This window comes from Notothenia rossii (genome assembly GCF_949606895.1).
Source record: "Notothenia rossii genome assembly, chromosome: 9".
NCBI classification, from domain to species: Eukaryota; Metazoa; Chordata; class Actinopteri; order Perciformes; family Nototheniidae; genus Notothenia; species Notothenia rossii.
The window spans coordinates 12,678,935-12,702,353 of NC_136907.1; the positions used below are offsets into that span (position 1 = coordinate 12,678,935).

At 41.0% G+C, this 23,419-nt stretch overlaps 1 protein-coding gene across 2 annotated transcripts; it reads right to left on the reverse strand.

Moving 5' to 3' along the window:
- Positions 1–1,479: 1,479 nt before the first annotated feature.
- Positions 1,480–22,929, reverse strand: ssh2b (slingshot protein phosphatase 2b). Of its 2 annotated transcripts, XM_079649738.1 has the most exons (15): positions 22,670–22,929; positions 18,874–18,917; positions 9,159–9,271; positions 8,970–9,034; positions 8,757–8,878; positions 8,608–8,673; positions 8,427–8,492; positions 8,064–8,258; positions 7,804–7,897; positions 7,464–7,592; positions 7,071–7,117; positions 6,716–6,862; positions 6,404–6,604; positions 4,736–5,774; positions 1,480–4,323 (listed from the first exon to the last, which is right to left on the reverse strand). In XM_079649738.1, exons 1-15 carry the CDS (start codon positions 22,730–22,732, stop codon positions 3,046–3,048), a joined length of 3,669 nt encoding a protein of 1,222 aa, XP_079505864.1. In that variant the 5' UTR covers positions 22,733–22,929; the 3' UTR covers positions 1,480–3,045. The 2 variants fall into 2 exon arrangements, with proteins under 2 accessions (XP_079505864.1, XP_079505863.1); XM_079649737.1 differs by lacking the exons at positions 18,874–18,917; positions 22,670–22,929 and adding an exon at positions 10,968–11,405.
- Between the last annotated feature and the right edge of the window lie 490 nt (positions 22,930–23,419).

Here is a 23,419-nt window from a genome sequence, read left to right on the forward strand (position 1 = left end):
AACGTGACTCGCGCCGGTTACAGGGGCCCAGGCCCGGGGGTCAGTGTCACAACTGTGGAGGTCTCTAATATAGTGACTTAAGTGGGACAGTGGGACATTAACCCTGATATTGTCACTTACCAAATTAATCGAATACAGTTTGTTTGCAAGATGTCATGAGTTCAGAGTTCATGTTTGTCACCAGAGGTGGAAGAAGTACTCAGGTGTTGTTGTTGTTGTTGTTGTTGTTGTTGATGTTGTTGATGTTGTTGTAAAAGTAGAAGTAGGCTACCAGAGTGTAGGAATACTCTGTTATAAGTAAAAGTCCTGCATTCAAAATGATACTTAAGTAAAAGTACAAAAGTATTAGCAGCAAAGTACTCATTATGCACAATGGGCCATTTCTGAATTATATATGTTTTTATCATGATGATTGATGCATTGAAGTTTTTATCATAGCTAAGGCGCAGCACATTTAGATTTCTTTGTATACCTCAGGTTAGCTTGTGAATTTACTCCAGGTTTAGAAAAAAACCTTTATTTTAGTGTTGATTGTATTTCATATCATCAACCCAAATATGCAAAGTAACTAAAGGTATTATAGTAAAAGCACACTATTGAACTCTGAATTGCACAGGAGTAAAGGGACAAAGTAAAACATTGAAATACTCACGTAAAGTAAAAGTCCCTCAAAATTGTATAAGTACAGTACTTGAGTAAATCTACTTAGTTACTTTACACCACTGTTTGTCACATGATCAACCGTACTGTACTTTATATGAGTTTTCAGTGATAAGATGTTTCCAAACAATACATTTATAAAACAATAATCTTGAGGTTTCCATTTTCCCTTTTGTAGCTCATACTGCTGCAGCTACTTGTTTTGAGCACATTTGTAAAGTATTTAAATTAACCCCTGAATGGATATTTGTTTCATTAAAACTACATTTGGGTTTGGATTTAAATAAATGCAAACGATTTTCCTGCTGGCTTAACCTGCAGTTTTCCCCAATAAAGTGTTAAGGATAAAAGTTTCCATTGAAACTACTTCCTATTTTAAAACAAATACTAAACTTAAGTAAAATAGATCATACTCACCTCTTATAATGAAAAACACTCCCGATGCTGTACAAAACATTGAGAAGTTAACACTAATTTATTTCACCTATGGTTAACACATTCACAGTGAATGTGCCCTGACATTGGTCCATTAAGGAGAGCAGAACTGGTCCTAACTACATACATGTAGAGATGTTCTGCTATAATCCATGTTATCGTTATCATGTTGTCATTGAATATCTTCAGCTTTGAACTGTCAGTCAAAACAAATAAGCAAGTTAAAGATGTGTCCCAAGGTTTGGAATGTGTATAATTTCTTCACCGTTTTTGGACATTTCATAGACTAAACAATTCAAATCTATAAGTCTTTGATTAATTAAAAAAACACATCTTGTCTTGACTTACATTACTGTAAAAACACTCACACAGCAACATACTCAATACTTTCCATTGTTTAATGGTCACAGTTGGAGCACATGATATAAAAGAATATTTACACTGATAGTTTAAAATAAAACAAATTAAAAACTCAAGTTTTTGACAATAGACACCCATACCCAACAGCTGCTACTACCTAAGCATGCTCCCCAAAAGTAGCAACCATACATTTAAAAAAAAAAAGCCACACTAAAAAGAAAAAGGGAGTAAAGTGCATGTATGACAGACCTCCCTGTACAGACATTTTTGATAGACTGCAGAGAAGCCTCATTTGCCAGTCACAGGCACACTCCTAAAATGTGTATTAAGAGATTAATTAAAAACAAAAAAAGTACACACCCACATAGTAAAATTGTGCTGCAGTCGCACTCACACACAGTCACAAACCAGATATAAAAACATGTACAGTTCCAAAAATGTTCAACACTCACAATATAGACCTTTACATCCCAAAGAGAACATCGCAGAAACCTCACAAATACACACTCTGCTTTCAGCCCCCAGCCCCTAAACTACCCCTCTCCCACACAGTAACACATACATAACATGTCTAGTTTGAGTGGCATCAGAACTGAGAAAGGACGTAAAAGAGACGAGAATAATTCACCTCGAGCAGTGAAGTGGAAATTGTTTCTGAGTCGGAAACATTCCAGGAATCCAGAGTCTGACGTTCATTAAGGTGAGATATGGTTCAGACTTACTGAGGTATTCTATAGTCAAAACAAATATATATATTAAAAAAAAAAGCATGCCTCTTTTCCTTTGCATTTTGTTTCATAAAAACAACTATGCAGTCATTTTCTGTTGATGTTCCTGTGTCTTTGGGTCGACTTGAGCTCTTTGTGCTTAGATGTGCAGCTGTTAGCACAACCCATGTTAATAATCAGTCCCTAGAGAGCAGAATTGTCCTTGCTCGGTATTGTCACTGCTTTTCTGCCAAACTTGAGAAGTGTGTTATAGCCTTAGATTGATGTAGAGTACATTATTTACCGTCAGATTGTACTGGCTGTATCATTTGTTTGGCAGTTACCCAGCACAAATAGCAAAAACTGATGCAGAGAAGCATAAGGAAAGAGGAAAGAAAATAAACTACATTCCACCTAACACCAGGTCGGACAATCCAAAAAACCAACAGCGATCAGGAACCAGCAATGGTGAAGGGAGTGAATATGTGCAGGCTCAGGTATATAACAATTGAAACAAGATATTTATTTTGATGACTGTTTTAGAAAGTGTTTACACATCACAGCGCTTCTTCCAATTTGACTCAAGTTTTATTACCAATTGACCGGACCCTTCATAGCCTTGTCACTGTTCTTGCACTGAGAAAAGTCTGATATGTCAGATATCACAGAGGCCCTCAGCAGATCTACAGAGAAAAATGTACAGACAAATGTGATCATATCCTTTAAGGCAAGAGGCATTGGTTTGTTTTACTGAATAAATCCAACATTTATGCACTTGATTTCTATTTCTCACAGGTGTGCATAATCCCTCTCGCTCTCGCACACACAAACACACACACACACATACAAACACACCCAAACATAGAGACGGACACAGTGAGGGTTAAATGGTATGGTAAACAGTACTAGTTCTTTTCTTGAGCTGATTCAGGGGGTGAGTCCTTCCATACTGCTGCCTTGTTGCCGTGAGTGACAGCCCATGTGAGTCGGGAGAGACTTGGTCAGCGTTAGGCAGTTCTCCTTTCTGCGGACTGGATTGTGGAGAGACTCCTGGTGAGGTTTCTCCAGCTTCAGAAAGCCTCTCCTCTCCAGTCTCAATGTCTTCCGTCTGCTGTTCGGCTGAGGAAGACGATTTGTGGACGCGCTGCTTCTTGGACTCATCGCTGGTTGTGTGGGTCTCGGGCTCTGCGGAGGACGGGGCTACGGACGAGCGGCTGATCTCCCACTCACTCAGGTCGTTGGCCAGCAGCTCCAGGCAACCCAGTTTGGCCAGAGAGGCCGAGCGCTTCATCAGGGATGGAGGGGTCAGTCCCGCCTGGCGAATCCTTGCCTCCACCTCTTTGACCCTCCTCTGGTTGCCTACACCTCGTTTCTGGGTGGTTCCGGCGCTGAGGCCGAACACCTGGTCCACGCAGCGGGCCTTGCAGCCTCCCTCCTTGCTCACCTGCTGCAGGAAGGCACCGAGCTCACACAGAGTCTCCCAAGTCTCCCTCATGATAATGTCACAATGAGGTCCCTCTGTAAAACAGTCCCAGTCTGTGGCTGACTCCAAATCTGTCACGCCCTCCAAACACAGGAAGTTGACAGAGGCGAAGGGAGAGTGGGCAGAGCGGTGGAAAGAAGAAGAGGTAGAGAGCAATCTTTCAGAAGGATGGAGTTTGTGTCCTTTTGTGCTTACGTCATTATTTCCTTGTGCCCTCATTTCAACTAAATTACCACTGTCCCTTTTAACTGGTCTAAATGCATCCTCATCTCCTTGCACCCGGCTTGAGAGCTGTGAGCCAGCTGATGCATCCTGGGTATTGGACATTGTCACATTATGGACACTGTGTGGACGCTGCTGAGAGCAGGAGGAGCTGCCGGAGAGGGACGGAGGAGATGAGGAGGGCGACGAAGTCTCATGATCCTGTTTCATTCTTTGCTCCAGCTGTCGTGTGACGCGCCGCACGGAGCCCCTCGTCCAATCACTGTACAGACGAGCAGGGGCCGCCTCCTCCTCTTCTTCTTTGTTTTTTACTTCCTCTTTAACATGCTCAGCTTCCTTTTGTGATAAAACATCTTCATCCTTTATTTCCGGCACCGACTTTTTCACATCCTGGTCCTCAGACTCTGAGTGCTCTGCAGGCTTCAGATCTGTGACCTGCACAGGGACGGACATTTCCTACAGAGAAAACATAAATCATAACTCAGTTTAAACGCCAAACAATAGTTTTAATATATCTATATAAAGGTGTTCAAATAACATTCAAGTAAAATGGAGAGTAATGTGACAGATATACTGCATGGAACATACTCTACATAGGCACCAGGTGGCGCCATGGACTCAAGAATACAAAAGCTAAACAAACAAATTAATGATTTGATACTTACATTTCACCACTATGGCATTATTACACTTCCAAATCGGGCATTTCACACAAGCATAGACTTGAAAAAGATCACTACATCTTCACACTTATCTCCAAAAGCAACCAAACTGAGACCTTTGTCAGAGCCTGAGATTGGCTCTGAGGAAAGTCAGTGGAAATAAGTGCATTGATTTTGATTTCTTTTCTACAAACACTCCCTCTTACCTTTCTTTTCTCCTCATGCTTCCCCTCATCAGGCAGTGGTTGTTGTTCCTTGCCACAACTCTTCTGCTGGGGCAACTGCTGCACTGCGGCACACTGAGTTTTATCATCTTGACTCATTCCCTTGAACTTCTCTCTGGCACTGAAAAAGTTAATGTGATCTGCGCTGTGGCCGAACAGCAACTCGCCGTCTTGTGGAATGGCACCGTGGTAGCTGACTAAATGACTAGTGGAGGGAGGATGTGCTGGTAAACTGTCCAAAGACAAGCTACACATCTGTTGGTCACAGTCTGTTTTTGGAACAGGCACTGGTGCAGGCAGACTCTGGGGTCCAGCCTGTCGTGTGCTCGGTGTTTGTGTTGTCATGGGCTCAGGCACTAGCATGGGTTTTGCCACAGGCAGAGAGCAGGACAACAGCTGCGGTTTGATGACCTCATCCGTGCAGACTGGAGTTGGAGTTGGAGATGGAGCAGGGGAGAGGGGGAGGTCTTGGAAGGAGGGAGGTGGGTGAGGCTCACCAGCTAAAACAGTCTCTGTCACCATGTCAGTCTTGAGAGGCTCCGGCACCACCGTAGCGGCCCTTGGCTCGGAGAGAGGACGCGATGAGGGCTGCTCCTCAGAGTCAGACACACCGTTGGAGAGCGGAGGAGATAACAGAGCCACAGAGCCAGCTGTGGGTTCGGGACAGGGGGGGTCTGATTGGCTGGTTTGGATAACAGCAGAATGAGAAGAAGCCTCCAGCCTTTGAGCTTCAGCATTGCCTTTTATAGCTGCCATCCCCCCAAAGGATGAGGAGCTGAGCTTGGAGTGGATGCCAGTGTCAGGCTGGCTGGTGGAGTGTGTTGCTTTGCGAGTCTTAGCCGAGGTTCCCAGTGAATCCAGCAGTTCTCTCACAGAGGGGCCAGGCTCGCTGCCGACCTGGTTGTGGGGGTCTAAGCGGCCCAGGCTGAGCGGTTGTGCGTGAGATTTAGAGAGCGGCTCATGGTTATCAGACAGGTCGCTGTCAGAGTGAGAACGCCACAGTTTGTTGTGCCTCTGCTTACTGTAGGGGGAAACCAAAAGGAGACGATTAGTCTTCTCATGTCAATCCTATAATCTTTATGCAAACATATAGTATAAACATGTACATTTTAGGTTATTTTATCTAAATGTCTTGGGTCACAGATACTAAACTGATATGAAAGCACACTAATGCACAGATCAATAATCAAATAAATACATTTAAATATAAAAAATAATCATAACATTTCTTTCAGCTATGTCTGCTTGATGTGTACATCAGCAGCTGTCAGCCATGTGAGGTAATGACAGTTGCATGTACAGCTTGTTCTGCAGACATATTTAATACATCCCAGAATGCAGTTTTGATTACATATCACATTGCTGATATGCTGAAGGCAAAATTATAAACTCTGCCATAACTACTAAACTGTTCGCAAACTCAAAGAAACCTTTTCTTTCTGGTTCAGAGTATTCATCTACAGAGTGTGCATTGATACATGAATGGCCTGTGCACATCATTAAACAGTTGAAAGTTTAGCTGCGTTTGACCTTTCTGCTTCATCCACATGGTATTATTAGCCTTAGCAAATCAGGCAGTCCATGCAGTATTGGCATCATGCTACATATACAGATCACATTAAATGTACTTGTGAGTGTTTTTATGAGTACCTGGCCAGCAGTATGCCCTGATACTCCTCCAGCTGTCTCATAAAGGAAGGGTTAGGTTTGGTCACAGTTCGACGCTCCTTGACGAAATCAAAAGCTTTCTTCAGGTCCCATCCGTGCTCCTTCATGGCGTACGCGATCACTGTGGCCGCAGAGCGACTGACGCCCATCTTACAGTGCACCAAACACTTGGAACCGGCTTTCCTGGAGTTCATAAGAATACATTAAGAAGGTTTCAGCATATCATTGTCAACATTTCTGTAAAGTCCCAAGATGGGAAGATGTAAACAAATCATGCAGTTGTCAGAAACTCACTTGGCTCTAGTTATAAACTTGAAGGTTTCATTCCAATAGGCAAGAAGGTCAGTGGCCTCCTCATCATACACACGGATGTTGTGGTACTCAAACACACCGGGAAAGAAGTTATCAATCTCCCTGGTTACATTCAAGATGTACTGAACCCTGCATGAGAATAAGAGGATAGATCAGACAAAGAGAGATGATTGAATGTGCAGTCCGTTTGAATAACAGATATAGAATACTTTAGAAAAAACATTCAGTTTATAAAGGGAATTTTGTTAGGGTCCTATCATATGATACATTATGTCTTCATTGACTTCAGTACAGCTTGGTATTTGTTCTGTGTTGTTGTTTGTGTCCCCTTGCTTACCCGCTCTTCTGCAGCTCCTCCAAATTGGATGCATTCCACTCAGATCCCTGTAGGAAACAAAAGCAATCCTCAAGACTAGCTCAGAGCCTTCAACTGAGCTTTTCATAATGCTTCAATCCTGTTGCGAGGCATGCCTGACATCCACTGTGCACTCCAAACCAAACAAATAACAAAGTACCCTAAAATTGGGAAAAACTTTGACTAACACAAGAAGATCTCAGATTGAACCGGGGTCCCTTACATTGCTTAGAGCATGATTTACAACTAATACTCATATATCTTACTTAAAATCAACTGATACTTTATTTTTAAGTGTTCTTATCTGTACGTAACCAGATCAAAATAAATCACAAATGCCGCAATGGTTGCCTGGAGGTGTAATGAGGAACCTACCAAGAAGACGTGATCAAAGATCTCCGTAGGACTGTCCATCTGGCCCAGAATGACGATCATCTCATTGTCGATGTACTCCTTGAACTCTCGCAGGTTGCATGTCATGTGCATCTCCAGCTCTGTTCGGATCTATTGAACACAACCAGACAAACACACGATTAACAGCAAACCCTCAAATACAGGCATTTACTAAAAGAGTGACTAAAAAGGAACTCCAACATTTTTTCATGCAATTCCTTAAAAAGAGGGACTTCATAACTCAGTGACATTTCACCAAATATCAGTGATATTCCATCTGTTTGGAGCATCTTCAAATCCAGCATCTAAGGCACTGACTCACCTCTTTGCTGGTGACATTCTCAAGATCTTTCTGCATCATGATCTCCCTCAAACTGTTTTTGATCTGACGCTCAGTCAGCTCTCTTTCCGTGGGTCTGCAGAAACACCGTAACATTAAAATACATGAATAAAAGGAGTAAGTATTTTTCCTTTATGAAGTATTGCTGCACACATACAGCCTGGTATATGAAGGTTTGCCTTGCTGAACCACTTCATAGTAATTAGCCGAAAAAATATATTCCATATGATCTGGATACTTACGCGTCGGAGAAGAGCACGGGTGAATCTGCACGGTGCGACTGCACATCCTGCATGGCGTTCCACTCGTTGATGCGGGCCTGGTCCGAGTACACCCTGCTTTGATAGTAGCAGACCCAGGTGAGGAACAAGCTGCCTGGGAAGTAGTTGTGACAACGAGCCACCTCGCAGGCCTTATGGAGGGACTGGAGGGCCGACCTGCGATTAAGTAATTGAGAGGGGAAATGCATATTTAGAGACAGGAGATGAAGGGGAGAGAGACAAATCACACTTTCAAATAAATAGAAGGGACAGGCTTAAAATACCAAGATGAATACTTGCAAAATGAAAAAAGCAGATATGGATATCGATGTCTGTGTGACTCACCACATGGCCTGCACAGAAACCGGCTTGAAGACGTGCACTGTGTTATCAGTTGACACACTGAAACCCCTGGGAGAAAGAAGAGAAGAAGGATCAAACATCAAAAAAGGCGGTCAGCCATCTTAGCAGCCTGGTTGTAATTGTGTGTTATCTATGTGATTAAACAGTTTGGATGTTTCCTTACCCATCTCCATCCAGATGTATTAATGTGTCGCTCCACAAGGGCAAAACCATCCCTACAGAACATGAACTGGAGGAAAATAAATATGTCAGGTTATAACTTAATGCACAAACATGGAGGTAAATATGAATGTGTTTGTGTTCCTGTCTCACCTATCTACAGGACTGAAATCCATTCCCAGCACCACACTCTCCTCCGTGTCTTGACGACCATTGGTTGAGACCACCACCATGTAGCGGGTGATCTGAGTGTGTGCGCTCTCCAAACGCACCGCCTAGAGCAGGAAAGGAACAGTTTGTGAAGTCTTTACAGGTGATTGACATCTCAGGACATTACTTTTAGTTTTAACTACCGAGTGTACCCACCAGTTTGATGTTGTCCTCTGGTCTGAGGAGAGTGAACATGGTTTGCAGATGCTGTTGGATGTCTCCTGGTAAGATGTGAGTAATAAAACAAATCTTTGATCAGTATCAAGAAGTGCAGTTATCCATACATGGCAGCATTTTAACCGACAGCTCTATTGAGAGTCAAACAGTCAATTGTCACAATCTCACCTGCATGTTTGCTGCGCAGCTGTGAGAAGCGAGAGGCAGACGAAGGAGAGGAGCCATTTCCTCGAGGTAAGAAGAGAGCAGCCCCTTTAACTGTCAGGAAACTTTCACTAATGCTAGACAGAAAGAGAAAAACAAATAAAGTGATGAGAACCACCCAAAATAGTTTCAAGATTAATCATGGAAAGTGATTTTTTTCCTTTTTTAAGAGGGAGATGAAACGCTTAGTGGAAATAATGCATTTAGTCATCAACGAAAAAGTTAATAACAACAGCGCATCTTTTTATAAGAAATTGACAATTTAAACCTTTTTAATCAAGTTAAATCACACATTTCCCCATTCTCAGCTTTTCAATTGTACATTTTCAAAGACTTTATATATTTTTTCCATCTCACATTATCATAAACTCAATATTTAGGACTATTAGTCAGGGAGAGAAAACCAGCTGAATATTTTATTGTTGAAAAATTGATTGTGTTTTAATAATGGTAATTGAATCTTGTGCTTCCTTAGAAAATGCACATACAATCCTGTACAAACAACATATATAAAACAATTATGAGAGAGATGTGTGCACCTTATTGAGTTCAAGATCCTTCACTTTGCAGTTTACAACCAATTCCAATAACATGCTGGCTTAACTGGCCGGGACATGTTAAAAACATCAGGAGGCCCATATGTCGTAGAGTAAAAATAACAAAAAACTGTTCTTCACACACAGTTGTTATCATTGTAATCTTTAAGCAATTACAACTTAACTGGCTGTGGCTGAGACTTTAGCACTTTAAAGCTCATAAATGAACACGTACCTGGCATACAATTGGCTATTCCAGCAAAGCTACTTGGTGCTACTGCTCTCTAAACAATCTAGTAATGTAACAGACTTAAGATGCCCAATGTATCCCTTTGATTTTAAAATTGCTTCATTTGTTCTTCAATCACAGATGTAATCAAGCAACAATTACAAGCAAGGATTAACAAGAGCTTTTGGTCCTTGAATTTAGAACAAAGTGGTAGCCTCAATTTGTTATGAAACGATTGAGTGCATATGCGTCACTCCAAACGGAAGGCAATCATACATTGAGTCAGAAAGCTAAGAGAGGACAATAAAAAAACAGGAAGTCGCATTCTGTCATGAATGCGTGAGGATCAAGGAGAAGAGCATCAGCAGTAATTACAAAAGTCACAATGAAGCAATCTATGCCTTTACAACAGCGGCTTCAAAAAGTATCCTATTACATTTCACCGTTATAAAAGAGACATTTGCAACATCCACATATTTGTTGTCACAAACATTTCAAAGAACAGTCTTAAACCACTTCCCACTCACATTTTAAAGAGTCTATATATCATGAATGTGGTCATCAACTAAGGAAATTCTATTACTTAAAAAGGACCAGTCTTATTCACATCTAAAATTAAAATAAAAGCCGGGTGAAGGAGAGTGCGTGTGAACAGATGAGTTTGGCATCTGGCTGACATTTCAGAGGAAGGAAACCTCTTTCTTCAGCCCCTGACTGCTGTCATATCCTTCCCTTTAACTCATCATGGGAAAACCACAAAGCTTTGTCAGATCTCCGTGACAAAATATTGGAAAGCAGGGAGAATGAGAATATGCCCCTGCCCCCCCCCCCCCCTGTTCAACTAGGGTTTCAAGTCAGCAAAAATAATGTTCCGCCACTTATTGATATTATAATTACTAAATCAGACTCTCATACAGCATCTCACTAATAAGAATACAATAATATGTTACTGCAATTCATATTATTTTCCACAGAAAACCTGGGGCTCTGAGCACAGTGTAAACTTACAGCTGATAAATTTCCCCCTGAGAGATCACGGAGTTCTCGGTGAAATAAGGTCTCATCTCCCCGCCGCAGCACGCGCAGAAGCAGCCGGCAGTAGAGCTCCGTGGAGCGGACATAACACCCGGAGGCATCGCTGCTCTGGTGGCGGAGGAAGGGCGCACAGAAGCGGGCTGTTTCTATCGATAGCTGCCGTTATGATGTGGCTCTGGAGGCAGGCGGTCACTCCGCACCGCCAGGATATTTGCTAAAACGCAAAAACTCTGGATAACTTGAGGTCTAGAATGTAAAGGACACCCCGGACTGAGTCAATTATCCGTGAAACAGGAGGGTTTTTTTTAAAGCGCGGTGATATAATATTCAAAAACGGCGACAATGTTTACAATTTAGCACATGCTGTTGCAGAGCAGGTGTCTCCTAACATCTGCTCGTGATAGGCCTACTGACTTTGGTCTGCAGCATGGTCTGCAGCAGGCTGCGGTAAAAGGGGAGGAGACACACATGGTCCATTCGCTGGAAAACAGCCGTCCTTCGAAGGCTGTATGACAGAGTATTAGTGCCACAGTGAAAAGCGGTGGAAACATTATAGTCATGATAAAAACAAGCCTTTAATCGAGACAAACAACTCTTGAATTACGGCCTATTTCATTCGATAATGTTACCAACTATGAAGTGGTGCAGTGATGATTGCAAGGGCTCACTGGACCAAAAAACTAAAGGGTTTTCCCACTGGCTTATTTGGCTGTACTGTAATATTGCTGAAAATAAGATATGTGGCAAACACAGGTTTATGATACGAACAGGTATTTTTCAGCAGGAAATCCAATCGACAAAAGTAAATAACTAACAAAATGCTATAAACAAACTACATCAGTCACATGACTTCACTACATGTATAATAAGTAAATCCTGAACATTTCCCAAGCTTGTATCAAACAGGCATCAAACCAGAATCTCTTAGGAAACTGTCGACCTCAAGGCGAGGGAACCTGGACACGCTCAAATAATAACAGATTTTCCTGGTTCCGTGAACATTAAGTCCCAAAAGTTCCTCACATAGGAGAAAACACTACCGCATACCGGAAGTGGCAGCTCAAAAATGCCCCTTGCATTAAGCTTAGTGTACAGCGCCGCGGGTGTTTAACACCGGAAAATCTTCCTATGGAACATCATTCTGGCACTACACTGAATTTAGGTATGGTTCAGCATGTATTATGGCACTATATAGAACTTTTGATATAAGGTTAACATTATTTACTCTACTGTCCATTTGTAAAGTGTTTTGTGGCTTTATTTGAAGGGTCACAGTAGAGAAACAGGTGGTAGGGAGAGAGGGGAACAAAAGTCCCTGGACAGGATCGAACCAGGGGCATAACACCGCAGCATGGTTTTCATTATCTCAGCAGTTATAAAGTACATATTCACTAGTTGTAGGCTAGTGCCATTGTTTTATAACATCGAGTCAAGTTTTCTCTTTTCTCATATAGTTTACACAGCAACACACTTAGCATCTATGACATTACTTACTCTCCATACATAGAAAGGCATCTTCTGGAGAATGTTGGTCATACACTGATCACACATGTGTAGTAGCTGGCCAAATTGTGTAACCAACTCTAGGTCTGTAGCCTTTACGGAAATTCAGGAACACCTGACACCTTAATGTGCTGATGCTTCCCGCAACAGCAAAACAACAACAACAAAAAAAAGATTGAGAAATCAAAAAGGAGACATCAGAACTGAGGAGAAACTTGACCTGGTTAGACTGCTTGTTGATGCCTCGTGGTTTCAATTTAAAATGGGATTGATTACAAAGTACTGGAGGTAGAAGCGTGGAAACCACCTGACGGCCCAATTATATCACAGGATAAACAACAACTGCACTGCTGTTTTTCTGTTAGATCCTTCTATGGCTGGTGTAATATTGCATAAGTGTGCATGAGCCTTGACCCTCCATGATTAATCAGCCAGGGGGTGTGATTCAGTAGCAAGATGAAGAAGCAATAATGTCAAGCATTAAGTGGACATTCAGTGTCAAAGTGCATGTTAGACGGACGCATCAGGAGGCCTTCATTACTCACTGATAACAGCTGCCTAATCTGAAAGGTACCAAATCAACCAATCCTGTTTAACTCTCAAAGTTCCACTACAGGCTCCATTTGTCTTGTCATGATTTTATTTAACTTCCTTTTCTGACTGACTTCCGTCTCGCAAAATCACTTCCATCCCCCTAATCTCCATCTTTAATTAGTCTTGTGTGTATTGAATGGTTAGTAGCTTCATTAATTATGTCATAATTTAATGAATGGCAAGTCAAGTCATGAGATTTAAACCCGATATTTCCGCACAGTAGAATATTATAACTAGGCTACACCTATAATAAGTACATAACGCTATTTGATGGATTAGATTACATTTGTGGTTGTGCAGGATTGTTTCTTGACTCGCGTGATCTAAAACATTTATTTTAACACCAGAGGTTTGTTATGTCCAAATGTTAAAATGCATTAAAAGACAGAACTTTTACAAAAATATGCCTCGACATAGCCTTTAAAAACACAGCAGGTTAATTTGAGAAAACGTTAATAGAAAATATTAACTTAAAAAAAGGTGCGGTACAGCGTTAGTCCCATTAATGTAAAAAAATATCTGTTACATTGGTTGTAACGCACTTTAGGGGTCGGACGAACAGTCAATCAAACGACATTTTCATGTTTGTGATGTTCGACCCGTCTCTAAAGTTCCATCTTACTGTTCTCTAATTGTATCTCCTGAAATTCACACCGTCCAATGACAAGCAGTGAAGGGCAGGATGTGGTTGTTAAAGGCAGACAGACACCGGACACTCCTCTGTTGCTCTTACGTCTCCACGTACACAAACACACAGGCAGTAACCTTAGTGATTACAACATTACCTAGACACACAGCTATTCAGCACTTTGCTTTATCTATACATCTGTCCGATGAACAGGGAATTCTAGCATGAATTACGCTCAATGTTTACACCATAATCAATCTGCTGAACAACAAATGAAAATGATTAATTGGAGAGTCTTGGGGGAACACATTCATAATTTCAAGAATAATATAAATGAGTAAAAACCAAACAATATTAAATCCTTACCAATCGCACAAATATATCATGATAACACTTTTTTTTTGCATCTGACAAAATAATCATGTATGTAATAATAGCCCAGAAACATCTCGATAATGCACTCCTCTCTTTCCTCCGTAGTTCCTCCAGTGACGTTGCTGCTTTAGCTGACGTCACTACTCTGCTGATGTCACAGCCTTTAAATCAGCAGCACTGCAGTGGGCCCAGCGCATGCAGACAGACACACTGAATCACTGAAGCCTCATTACAGTGTGAATAAATGTCACTACCTGTGTCAGAGATGACACAGGTAGTGCTGCATCTGCTGGCTGCTACGGAGAGATAGGCACAGACGTCAGCAGTTGGGAACATTCATTCAGTATTTCAGTCCATGGGGGTTCACTTTTCCTGAATCGTTATTGCCTCTTAAAGTGTGTGTTGTTCACAATTGCCTGACAAGAATTTTGAAAAGAGAGAAGCGTTCATTTCCTATGTTGTTCCTTTGACCCTAGAGAAACTTCTGAATGGATTAAATGATCCTTATAGTCTTAAGTAAACCTAATAACTGTGTGTTAACAGCTATCTAGATAGGTGAAGGAAAAAGTCAGTTACCCCCCCATTTAATGTGTTGAAATAACTATAGAAGGAGTGAGCCACTACTTAGAGCCTTAAAAAGCCTGTGACAGCATCCCAACAACTGTTGTGCAATGAAAAATTGGACTACTAGTCATCTCGAACCGTTAGTTTAAAAAAGAAGGTGCGATACCGTTCCGATAAATATCAATAATTTCGAACATCGGGGGGAAATTCCTTCGACTCATTTTGAAGCTTTGGGGGAAGCTGGAAATGACGTCAATGCGGAAACGCTTCACTGTGCGGCGAGAGAGCCAAACACGGACAAGGTGTGTTGTCATGCGTAGAAATTGTGAATTACTGAGTTTAGGCACGTTAATAACGTTTTAATGAAGTTTACTACAGTATATTCATATTTGTCAGTGCTTTCATGTCAATTCGGCGAACATAAACATAAATGATCGTGGTGAAGATGATGATTAAATTCGGATTAAAAATCGGTAGTGGGAGCTACTGAATTCCCTCCCGTCGGTGATATAAAAACAAATAGATTATTTTTGTAGTTGTAAACTCAAGTGGATGAAACTACATTTATTAGTGCTTTCATGTCAATTCGGCGAACATATGATACATTAAATGATCGTGAGGATGATGATTTAAAAATCGTTTGTTTGAGCCGGTCTGCATTTCCTGATGAGAAAACAAACCAATGCTTTTTGTAGTTGTAGTACACCAACATGGATTAAACGTGTTTTTTTTTACCACAATGTTGGGGAAATTAATGGATAAAATGCACGGATTATTATTATTATTATTATTATTATTATTATTATTATTATTCCCACTCCGATCGGGACACTAGGTTCACCGTTTCCCCGCAGCGAGGCTCCCCCCGTTGACAGTTTACGTGGGCTGGGCTGCGTGCAGTGGCGGACTGGCCATCGGGACGAATCCCGATGGGCCGGTACCGAAGTGGGCCGGTCGGATAAGTCACTAGCACATCCCCCACTCCCCCCGTTGACAATTTACTAGCGGTACCAAAGTGGGCCGGTCGAGAGTCCCGGGATGATTTTTAGTCCCAGTCCACCACTGGCTACATGACCGTATGATCGCCCATATTGACGCACCTAATTCCTAAACTTCTAACAGATACAAGATAAACTGATCCTTCAGCCTCATATGAGCTCTCAGACACGTTCAAAATTAAACTGTCATCGCTGTCTGAGCTTGCTGCTGTGTGCCCCATCGTGTGTTTACATGCAGATGCTGGGATCCTGAAGGGTGCAGCTGGAGCGTTGTGCCCGCAATGACGTCACACATAATTTGGCGGGACTTGAAGAATCCCGAGAAGATCCAGAAAATGGTCAACATTGAAGGGCAGATTAATGGTTATCAGAGTACAAATATCCAAAATCAGTTCAGTAACGGTTTTCAAGGGGACAATATTTACTCAAATTGATGGGTTTGGATGATGGGGGAAACTCGTGTCACAGGCTCTTTAACAATGACTATCAGCTTATAAACAGCAAGTTCAAATGATGGTAAATTAACTAATCAAAATGTCTAACAAATCTCAACGGTTTAGATGGCAAACAAATTACAATATCTACTGGCCTGTGTAGCCTGGAATAATAAAATCATCTGGTATAGAATACACTGCTCCTTGTTGGTATAAAGCGATTCAAAGAGGCTATTATGAACTCAAGACCGGGCCCAGCTCCTTGTATTCATATGTTCCTTCAAAAGGAATTACTGTATGAAATCGGGGCACCAGGGTCAATAGTCAAATAATGCAGGAATTAAAAACAAGATGTTGTAAAAAATTCAGTAAATCCAAAATAAATCAGATCCAATACCTATTCTGTGCAAACACACACACACGGCTTGACTATGTGAATATCGATTTCCCTCCCAGCTGCACAAATACAGAAAGCCTTCTCAGTTTGATGGCACAGAGCTCCAATGACCAGACAGACTCAGAGGCGCTCTGACTTTGGGAGGGGTTCCCAATCTGCTCCTGCATCAGCAGTGCTGCTCCCCTGACCCACATACACAGACCTGACTCACAGAGAACCTACTGCCCTCTAATGGAAAACAAGCAAACCACTGTTAATTATCTCATACATGAGAGGATTTGGGGATCTTATCTATTATTGCAAGGGCCAAATAAAACAAAGATGGATAATGAAAGTTACTTAAGCTAAGATTCACTGGTATCATGTGTATCTTGAACAAATAAACATAGTGGCAGTAGGAGGAAATTGCTGATTGCTGGTGGTGGACTCAAACTAGTTGCAAGTGTGGTCGAGTGAAACAGGATAAACCAGATTCCAGCTCCAGTTCAATGCCAGAGGCAACAAGGGACAGCACACGATTGTGAGACCACAAAAGCACCACAATAGCACAGAAGCTCTTTGTACCAGTAAAGGAAGGAAGTCTTAGAGGGCCGACTCATTTAATGATAAATTTTCAAGTGCTTCTTCAGGTAATGTCTTTTTCTCTCCCCCAAAAGTGTAGGTCGAGCCATTTTAAAGGTCTCCTATTATGCTATTTGTAGGCATATATTAAGGGTCTCAGATATATACAAATATTAAAAACATGTCTATGATGTGTTTTGCTCAAAATACCAAACAGATCATGCATTTTAGACATCCCTCATATCCCTCTATTCCAGCCCTGTTAGAGAAACGCTGATTTTGGGTCCTTAGCTTGAGGGGGAGCTAATGCCTGCTCAGAATTCTACGAGATACAGCTAAATGCCGCCGTGATTAAATACCATATCATGTTCCAAACCACATCAAGGATTATTTCTGAAACAGTATAGAGTGGCGAAGTCCCTCCACTTCCGGTGGACTTCCATGGGACCTTAGTTCCGAAAAATTATGTATTGAAGTCAATGGAGAGAGAAAGATTATCTTTCGATCCCGTTTGAATTGTTCCACGAATTACACATATGATGTTTGTCAATTTATAAGATAATTTTGCCGTTCAAAAAAAAAATGTCGTAAAACTGTGAAGTAACACATTTTTTTGTGTGAAACGCTGAATGAACTACATATCTGGTCTCCCACAACAACACACGTCACCAAGATGGCCGTCACTACTGTCTTGTCAACAAAATGATTGACTACCCTCACTATCACCAACATGAAACACGTCTAGAAGAATGTCATGCAAAGCTGCCTGCCTTCCTTTGATTCTCTCTGAACTGCCTGGTATGATAACAACTTGGTACTAAGCACACACGCATCTTGTTAAAGTTATCTTATCTTAGCCAGCGCCATATACATTAGATAGATTATATCTATATGGCGCTGATCTTAGCTATCACTTAGTGGAGGAAAACAATTGTGACATCACTTACGCGACTCTGGGATTCGTAGTCTTTCTAGTTGCGTATTTTTCATAGTCTTATATTTCAACAGTTTTACGACAAACTGACTTTTTTGACATGGAAATTGTTTTTTAAGATTGACAAACTTCATATGTGTAATTCATGGCACAATTCAAACGGGATCGAAAGATACGTTTTCTCTGTCCATTCAATACATTATTTTTCTGAAATAAGGTCCCATGGACCGGAAGTAGATGGGCGTGACTTCGCCACTCTATGGAGCTCAAATGCTTTTTCTCTGGCGGGTTTACCACAAGGTGAGTTCCTTTTTTTATTTCCTGCTTTTTTTATACATACTCTCTCCAGTACAGGTTAGCTCTGAGTGATAGCGATGCTTACTAATGCAAACAAAGACGTCGGGCATTGTTTCTGATAGCAAAGTTTCTGATAGTGCCGTGGGTCCACATTTCAAACGCAAATCTGGATCAGCTCCGTTGTATCTCCGTTTTTAGAGATTTGGGTACAGAGGAAAAGAGAGAGGGTTTAGTTTCCTGACACTTTGTGAGTTCCCTGACAGACCGGGGACACATATTTACGTATAAAAGACTTCAAAAAGTGCCTTTTGCATGATAGGTCCCCTTTAAGGTCAGGGGTAGCAACATAACAGGCCCTCTGTTCAGACACTTCAGTAGATGCTCGTTGTGTCTTAAATTACTCGGCCCGGTGCGACATTTCAGTAAAATGTCACTGTGATCCAAACTCGTTGTTTATGAAAATCACACTGCACTTCATCTTTATAGAGAAACAGGAAGAAGTTTGTATTGTGCTGACCTCCCAGAGGGGTAATATGATCAAGCATTGTTTGTGACAAAGTAGGTGAGGGTGCAGAATATCTAAACATATCTTACCTCCTCGGCTGAGAGCGGCGGTCATCCTCCCCACTACCGGACTCCTAAGGAGATAAAGTGAGAAAATGACATTTAATAATGTGAAATAAAGTAGAATCTTGCACTTTTAAACATTAAGGTTGGAAATAGAGACACAACATATTGGATGTAGATGCATTACAAAAGTAGCATCTATATACAGATACCATTTAAACATTTTATTGAATTAAATTCATTTTGAATAATTAACTTAAATCATCTAATTTTGTAGCAATCTCCTCATGTCATAATATAATGATGTTACCATTTTAAAATTAAACAAAATGTGGGCATTGTAAAAACATTTCTCTATAACTTATTTGTTTTATAACTCAGTAATGTATAAATGGAAAATTCTGAGAAACATAATTTTAAACTCTGCAAAATAACTTTTTAACAAAGCTGTCAATCTATTAGAAAAGTGCACCCTCAAATCAGAAAAAATCATAATGACAAATGTTTTGGCAACATTAAATAAGCTTCCTCTTGAACCAAAAAAGTAGTTGGACAAAATTGTAAATGGGTAAAATTCCACTGTTCTATGTACAAAAAGAGAAGCATGTGTACTTCACAAACTGAATGAAAGTACAAGTATCACAAATCACAGCATTCAGGACGGCCTGATCTGAGAGCAGCGGTGCAGTGGGACGGGAGGAAAAGCAGATTTCAGCTTCAACTCAATTTACGCACCCTCCAGGAAAAATGACCTCAGTCTGTTTTTAAGGTGTGGCCGTTCAAAAAACAACACATTCACACACAAAACGAGCAGCAAGATGAGGAGGAGAGAATACAAAACAAATTCAAATGACTAATAGAATATAAAGCTTTGCCAAATGAGGTTTAAATATTTGTGGCAGATTATCACATTACCTTGAGGAGCTGGAATCTTGGTTACACTTTCGGCTTTACTAGCATTAACTAAATCACAACAACATGAATAGCTTCATAAGAGAAAGTAATGGATTACAAAGAAAAATATCAACTTGAGCAAGGCTGATTAAATATGTGTGTTCTGAGCAAAGCTGGACGAAGAAACAGATCATACTTGTTAGTTTATGTGAATGCACTGTGCAATGTTTAGGTTGTGAGAGCAACAACACAGCAGGGAAGGTTCTGGATACCAGTCTTTAGGCCGGATCTTGTGACACTGTTGCAGAACATCTCAACATCCCAACATTATGTAGAGCAGGTTTCCATTGTGGGCTCTCAGAATGATTTCAACAAGAGATATTTAAAACAAAACTTGTGGATTCTTAATCATCTTGTGTAAAGCATTTAAGTTGCTCCAACCAATGTATCCAAAAAAGTTTGATAATGAGTAATGGAATATCTTTGCAACAATGTAGTAATTAGTTTGTAGGGAAAACGAAACAGAATTTGAGTTTATATTTTAGATCGCTTGATGGAACAGAGTTTCAGCGGCTGTGTCCTAGATTGTGACAGAACAACCAAACTTTGTTTAGTTGGAAAAACACCTTTTGCATGTATGAAAATGTGAGAGGATTTTTCCAAAACTTATGGAAATGTGTTGCCTGTCTAGGCTGGGCAGGGATCTGCAAGACAGGAGACATGTCTGTACTGCACTGGTTACAAGTTACAGCATAGAGTCACCAGGTTAAACCTAGTAAATGCTTATACCCTAAAGGCAAAATGTGTACTCCCTCTGTGTTTTCCATACAAAAACCCTTATTATGAGGCTGGACAGGCTCAACATAAGGTTCAAGTAAAGAGGGTTGAGAAAAAAAACAGCAGGCAGGCATCTCACGAGAGACTTTACACAAGACTTCACGCACACGGAGACATACATCACATGACAGCAGGACACAGTGAACCAGACATGTCTGTGCGATGTGTTATCACTCTGTGTGTGTACGGGTTGCAACTTGAAAGCATATTTCCACAAGAAAATGGTTTACATCCTTCAACACTTCCTGTCTGCCTCACCTTGCTAAATTACAGATATGCATATCTTCCTACTCTACTTTTACAGCTCTGTGGTGATGGAAGACTGTCCGGCTCAACGCACACGATCTTCAGGAATATTGACTTTGTGTTACTTGACACTGACGGCTGATTGTTTCATCTAATCTTGTATATATTTTTGAGTCACTCTGGATGACAGAACAAATTACTACATGTGTGTGTACAAAGCTTGACAGTTATGATTATGCCTTCTCACTCACTGAACATGTTTTGCTCCGAGGATAGAAAAGGTGTGAAGAGAGGGTCTCTTTCAAGGCCACAGTGCTCACAGATTGTTTATGACGGACATTCTTGGTGAAAAATAACTTGACTGCAACCCCAATATGTAGTTGAGGTGTAGAAAGTAACAAGATTGTACACACACGTGTTTATATAATACTGAGAAAACAAAAAGAAGTGTAATTTTACTCTGGGGTTCGGCATTTAGCCAAAATAAACTGTAAAACAAAATGAAGTTGTTAGTATACTGAATAAATCATCAATGCCATGATAGCTATTTGGTGTTTAATGTTACTGTGGACAATGTTTCAAATAAAATGCCAAGATGACACAAAAATAACTGAAAGTATATGGCTTTACCAAAAACGTGCATGTTAAAGCTGAGTGCATATAATATGGATAGTATCAAAATTACTCTGTTGGTATCGATTTCACAGTTATTGGTACTGCTGTTGAACCTTAATAAACCATCCCCTGCAGCTCTATCCATGAACACTATATCACAATATCTATTGATGTCACAAGACATGCTGTCTGTCAACAATACACTCAGCAGAACTGACACAGGAAGTGTGTGGAGTTGTGTAAAACAGAGAAAGAACGAAATTGTGAAATAGGAAACAGAGTGTATGCCTGTCTAGTACTCCCCGACTTTCTGAATGGGTTTCTTTCTTCAGTAGAAATAAAGACGAGCAGGGAGAATAGCAACAGGAAAACCACCTGCTCCTCTGCTTTGCATGGACATGGACATGGACACACACACACGGACACACACACACGGACACACACACACACACACGGACACACACACACACGGACACACACACACACAGACAGAGAGAAAGAGACAGGTAGAGGCGGGTGGAGAAACGTGCAGACAAGGATCAAGAGATAGTCTGAGTTGGAGACAGAAAAACTGAGACAAAAGGAAAAGACACACGTCCACAACCGTGTTTACATACCTTGAAAGCACACAACAATTATGGAAGAGTAAATACCCGTATTCATGCGTGTCACAAGGCGCTTATTACGAGCGGAAGTGCACGACAGTTTTCTTTGTAGACAGCTAAACTACAACTCTGGAACTGAAACCATTAGTTAGCGAAGCGGTATAATTTTATGAACAGCTGAACCTAAACATTTTCAACAAATACTATCGATAATAGTGAGTTTAGGTTCTCTTATTGTGGACAGTAGTAGCCAGTTGAACCTTTGAACTGGCGGATATGTGCATAACGTTACAGGAACCATGTCAACAATAGAGTACAATAAAAAAAAAACTGAACAGGAAGTGGTCTTCAAGCTAACGTTGCTAACTGCACCGTGCAATCAAATAGCAGCAAAACAAAACATTTCAGGACAGGTTGATTTAGTTGCAAGCAACGACGCGGATAATTTAACTGAAATGATGAGAAGCTATAATTCACGCATGCGCAGGAGTACAAAGGCAAGGCACTTTATGACAGTCAGCAGCGGAAATGTGGCATGAAATCGCCTTTGATAGCGAAATAGAACTGCGGTTTAGTGTTAGAGAGGCAACGGGAGGTTAGGAGGGTTCAATAAACGCGACTCTTACCGAAACACAAGGGCTGGAGCTGGTGCTGGGGGTCGGTGATCGCTGCACGGTAACCAGCGCCATTCAGCGACCGGGAAGCCGACACCTGAGATGAAGCGACGGCGGAGAGACGAGCATAGTTGATCTGAGAAGCAGAAACCCCAGCTGAACACGGGTTGTCGGTCTTCTCTGGTTTTTCTCCGCTCTTTCTCTCTAACCGCGGACTGTTTGACTACTCCCCGGCTGTTTCCTCTGTCAGCGCCTACTGCGCATGCGCAACTCTCCTTAGTTTGTCAATCCCAATTAACCGTTTGTGTCCCGGACGTAAACAAAGAGGAGCGATGTGTCAGTCAAACAATAAATCCTGCCAGCATCATTGAGTGGCGAAATATGTTAAAAATGAGCAGACGTGAGAGAAGAACTGAGATATTGTACTTGACTAAAAGTAGAAGTACCAGAGTGTAGGAATACTATGTTACAACTACAAGTAAAAGTCCTGCATTCACAATGTTAGTAAAATTAGATTATAGTACATTATATTTCACATCATTAATCAAAACTTGCAAAGTAACTAAATATATTAAATAAATGTAGTGAAGTAAAAGTACACAATTTACCTCTGAATTGTACAGGAGTAGAAGTAAAAAGTAAACAAAAATGGAAATACTCAAGTAAAGTAATAGTTCCTCAAATGTACTTAAGTACAAGAGGAAATGTGTACAAATGTACTTGAGTAAACCACAACACCGGTCAAACAATAAATCCTGCCCG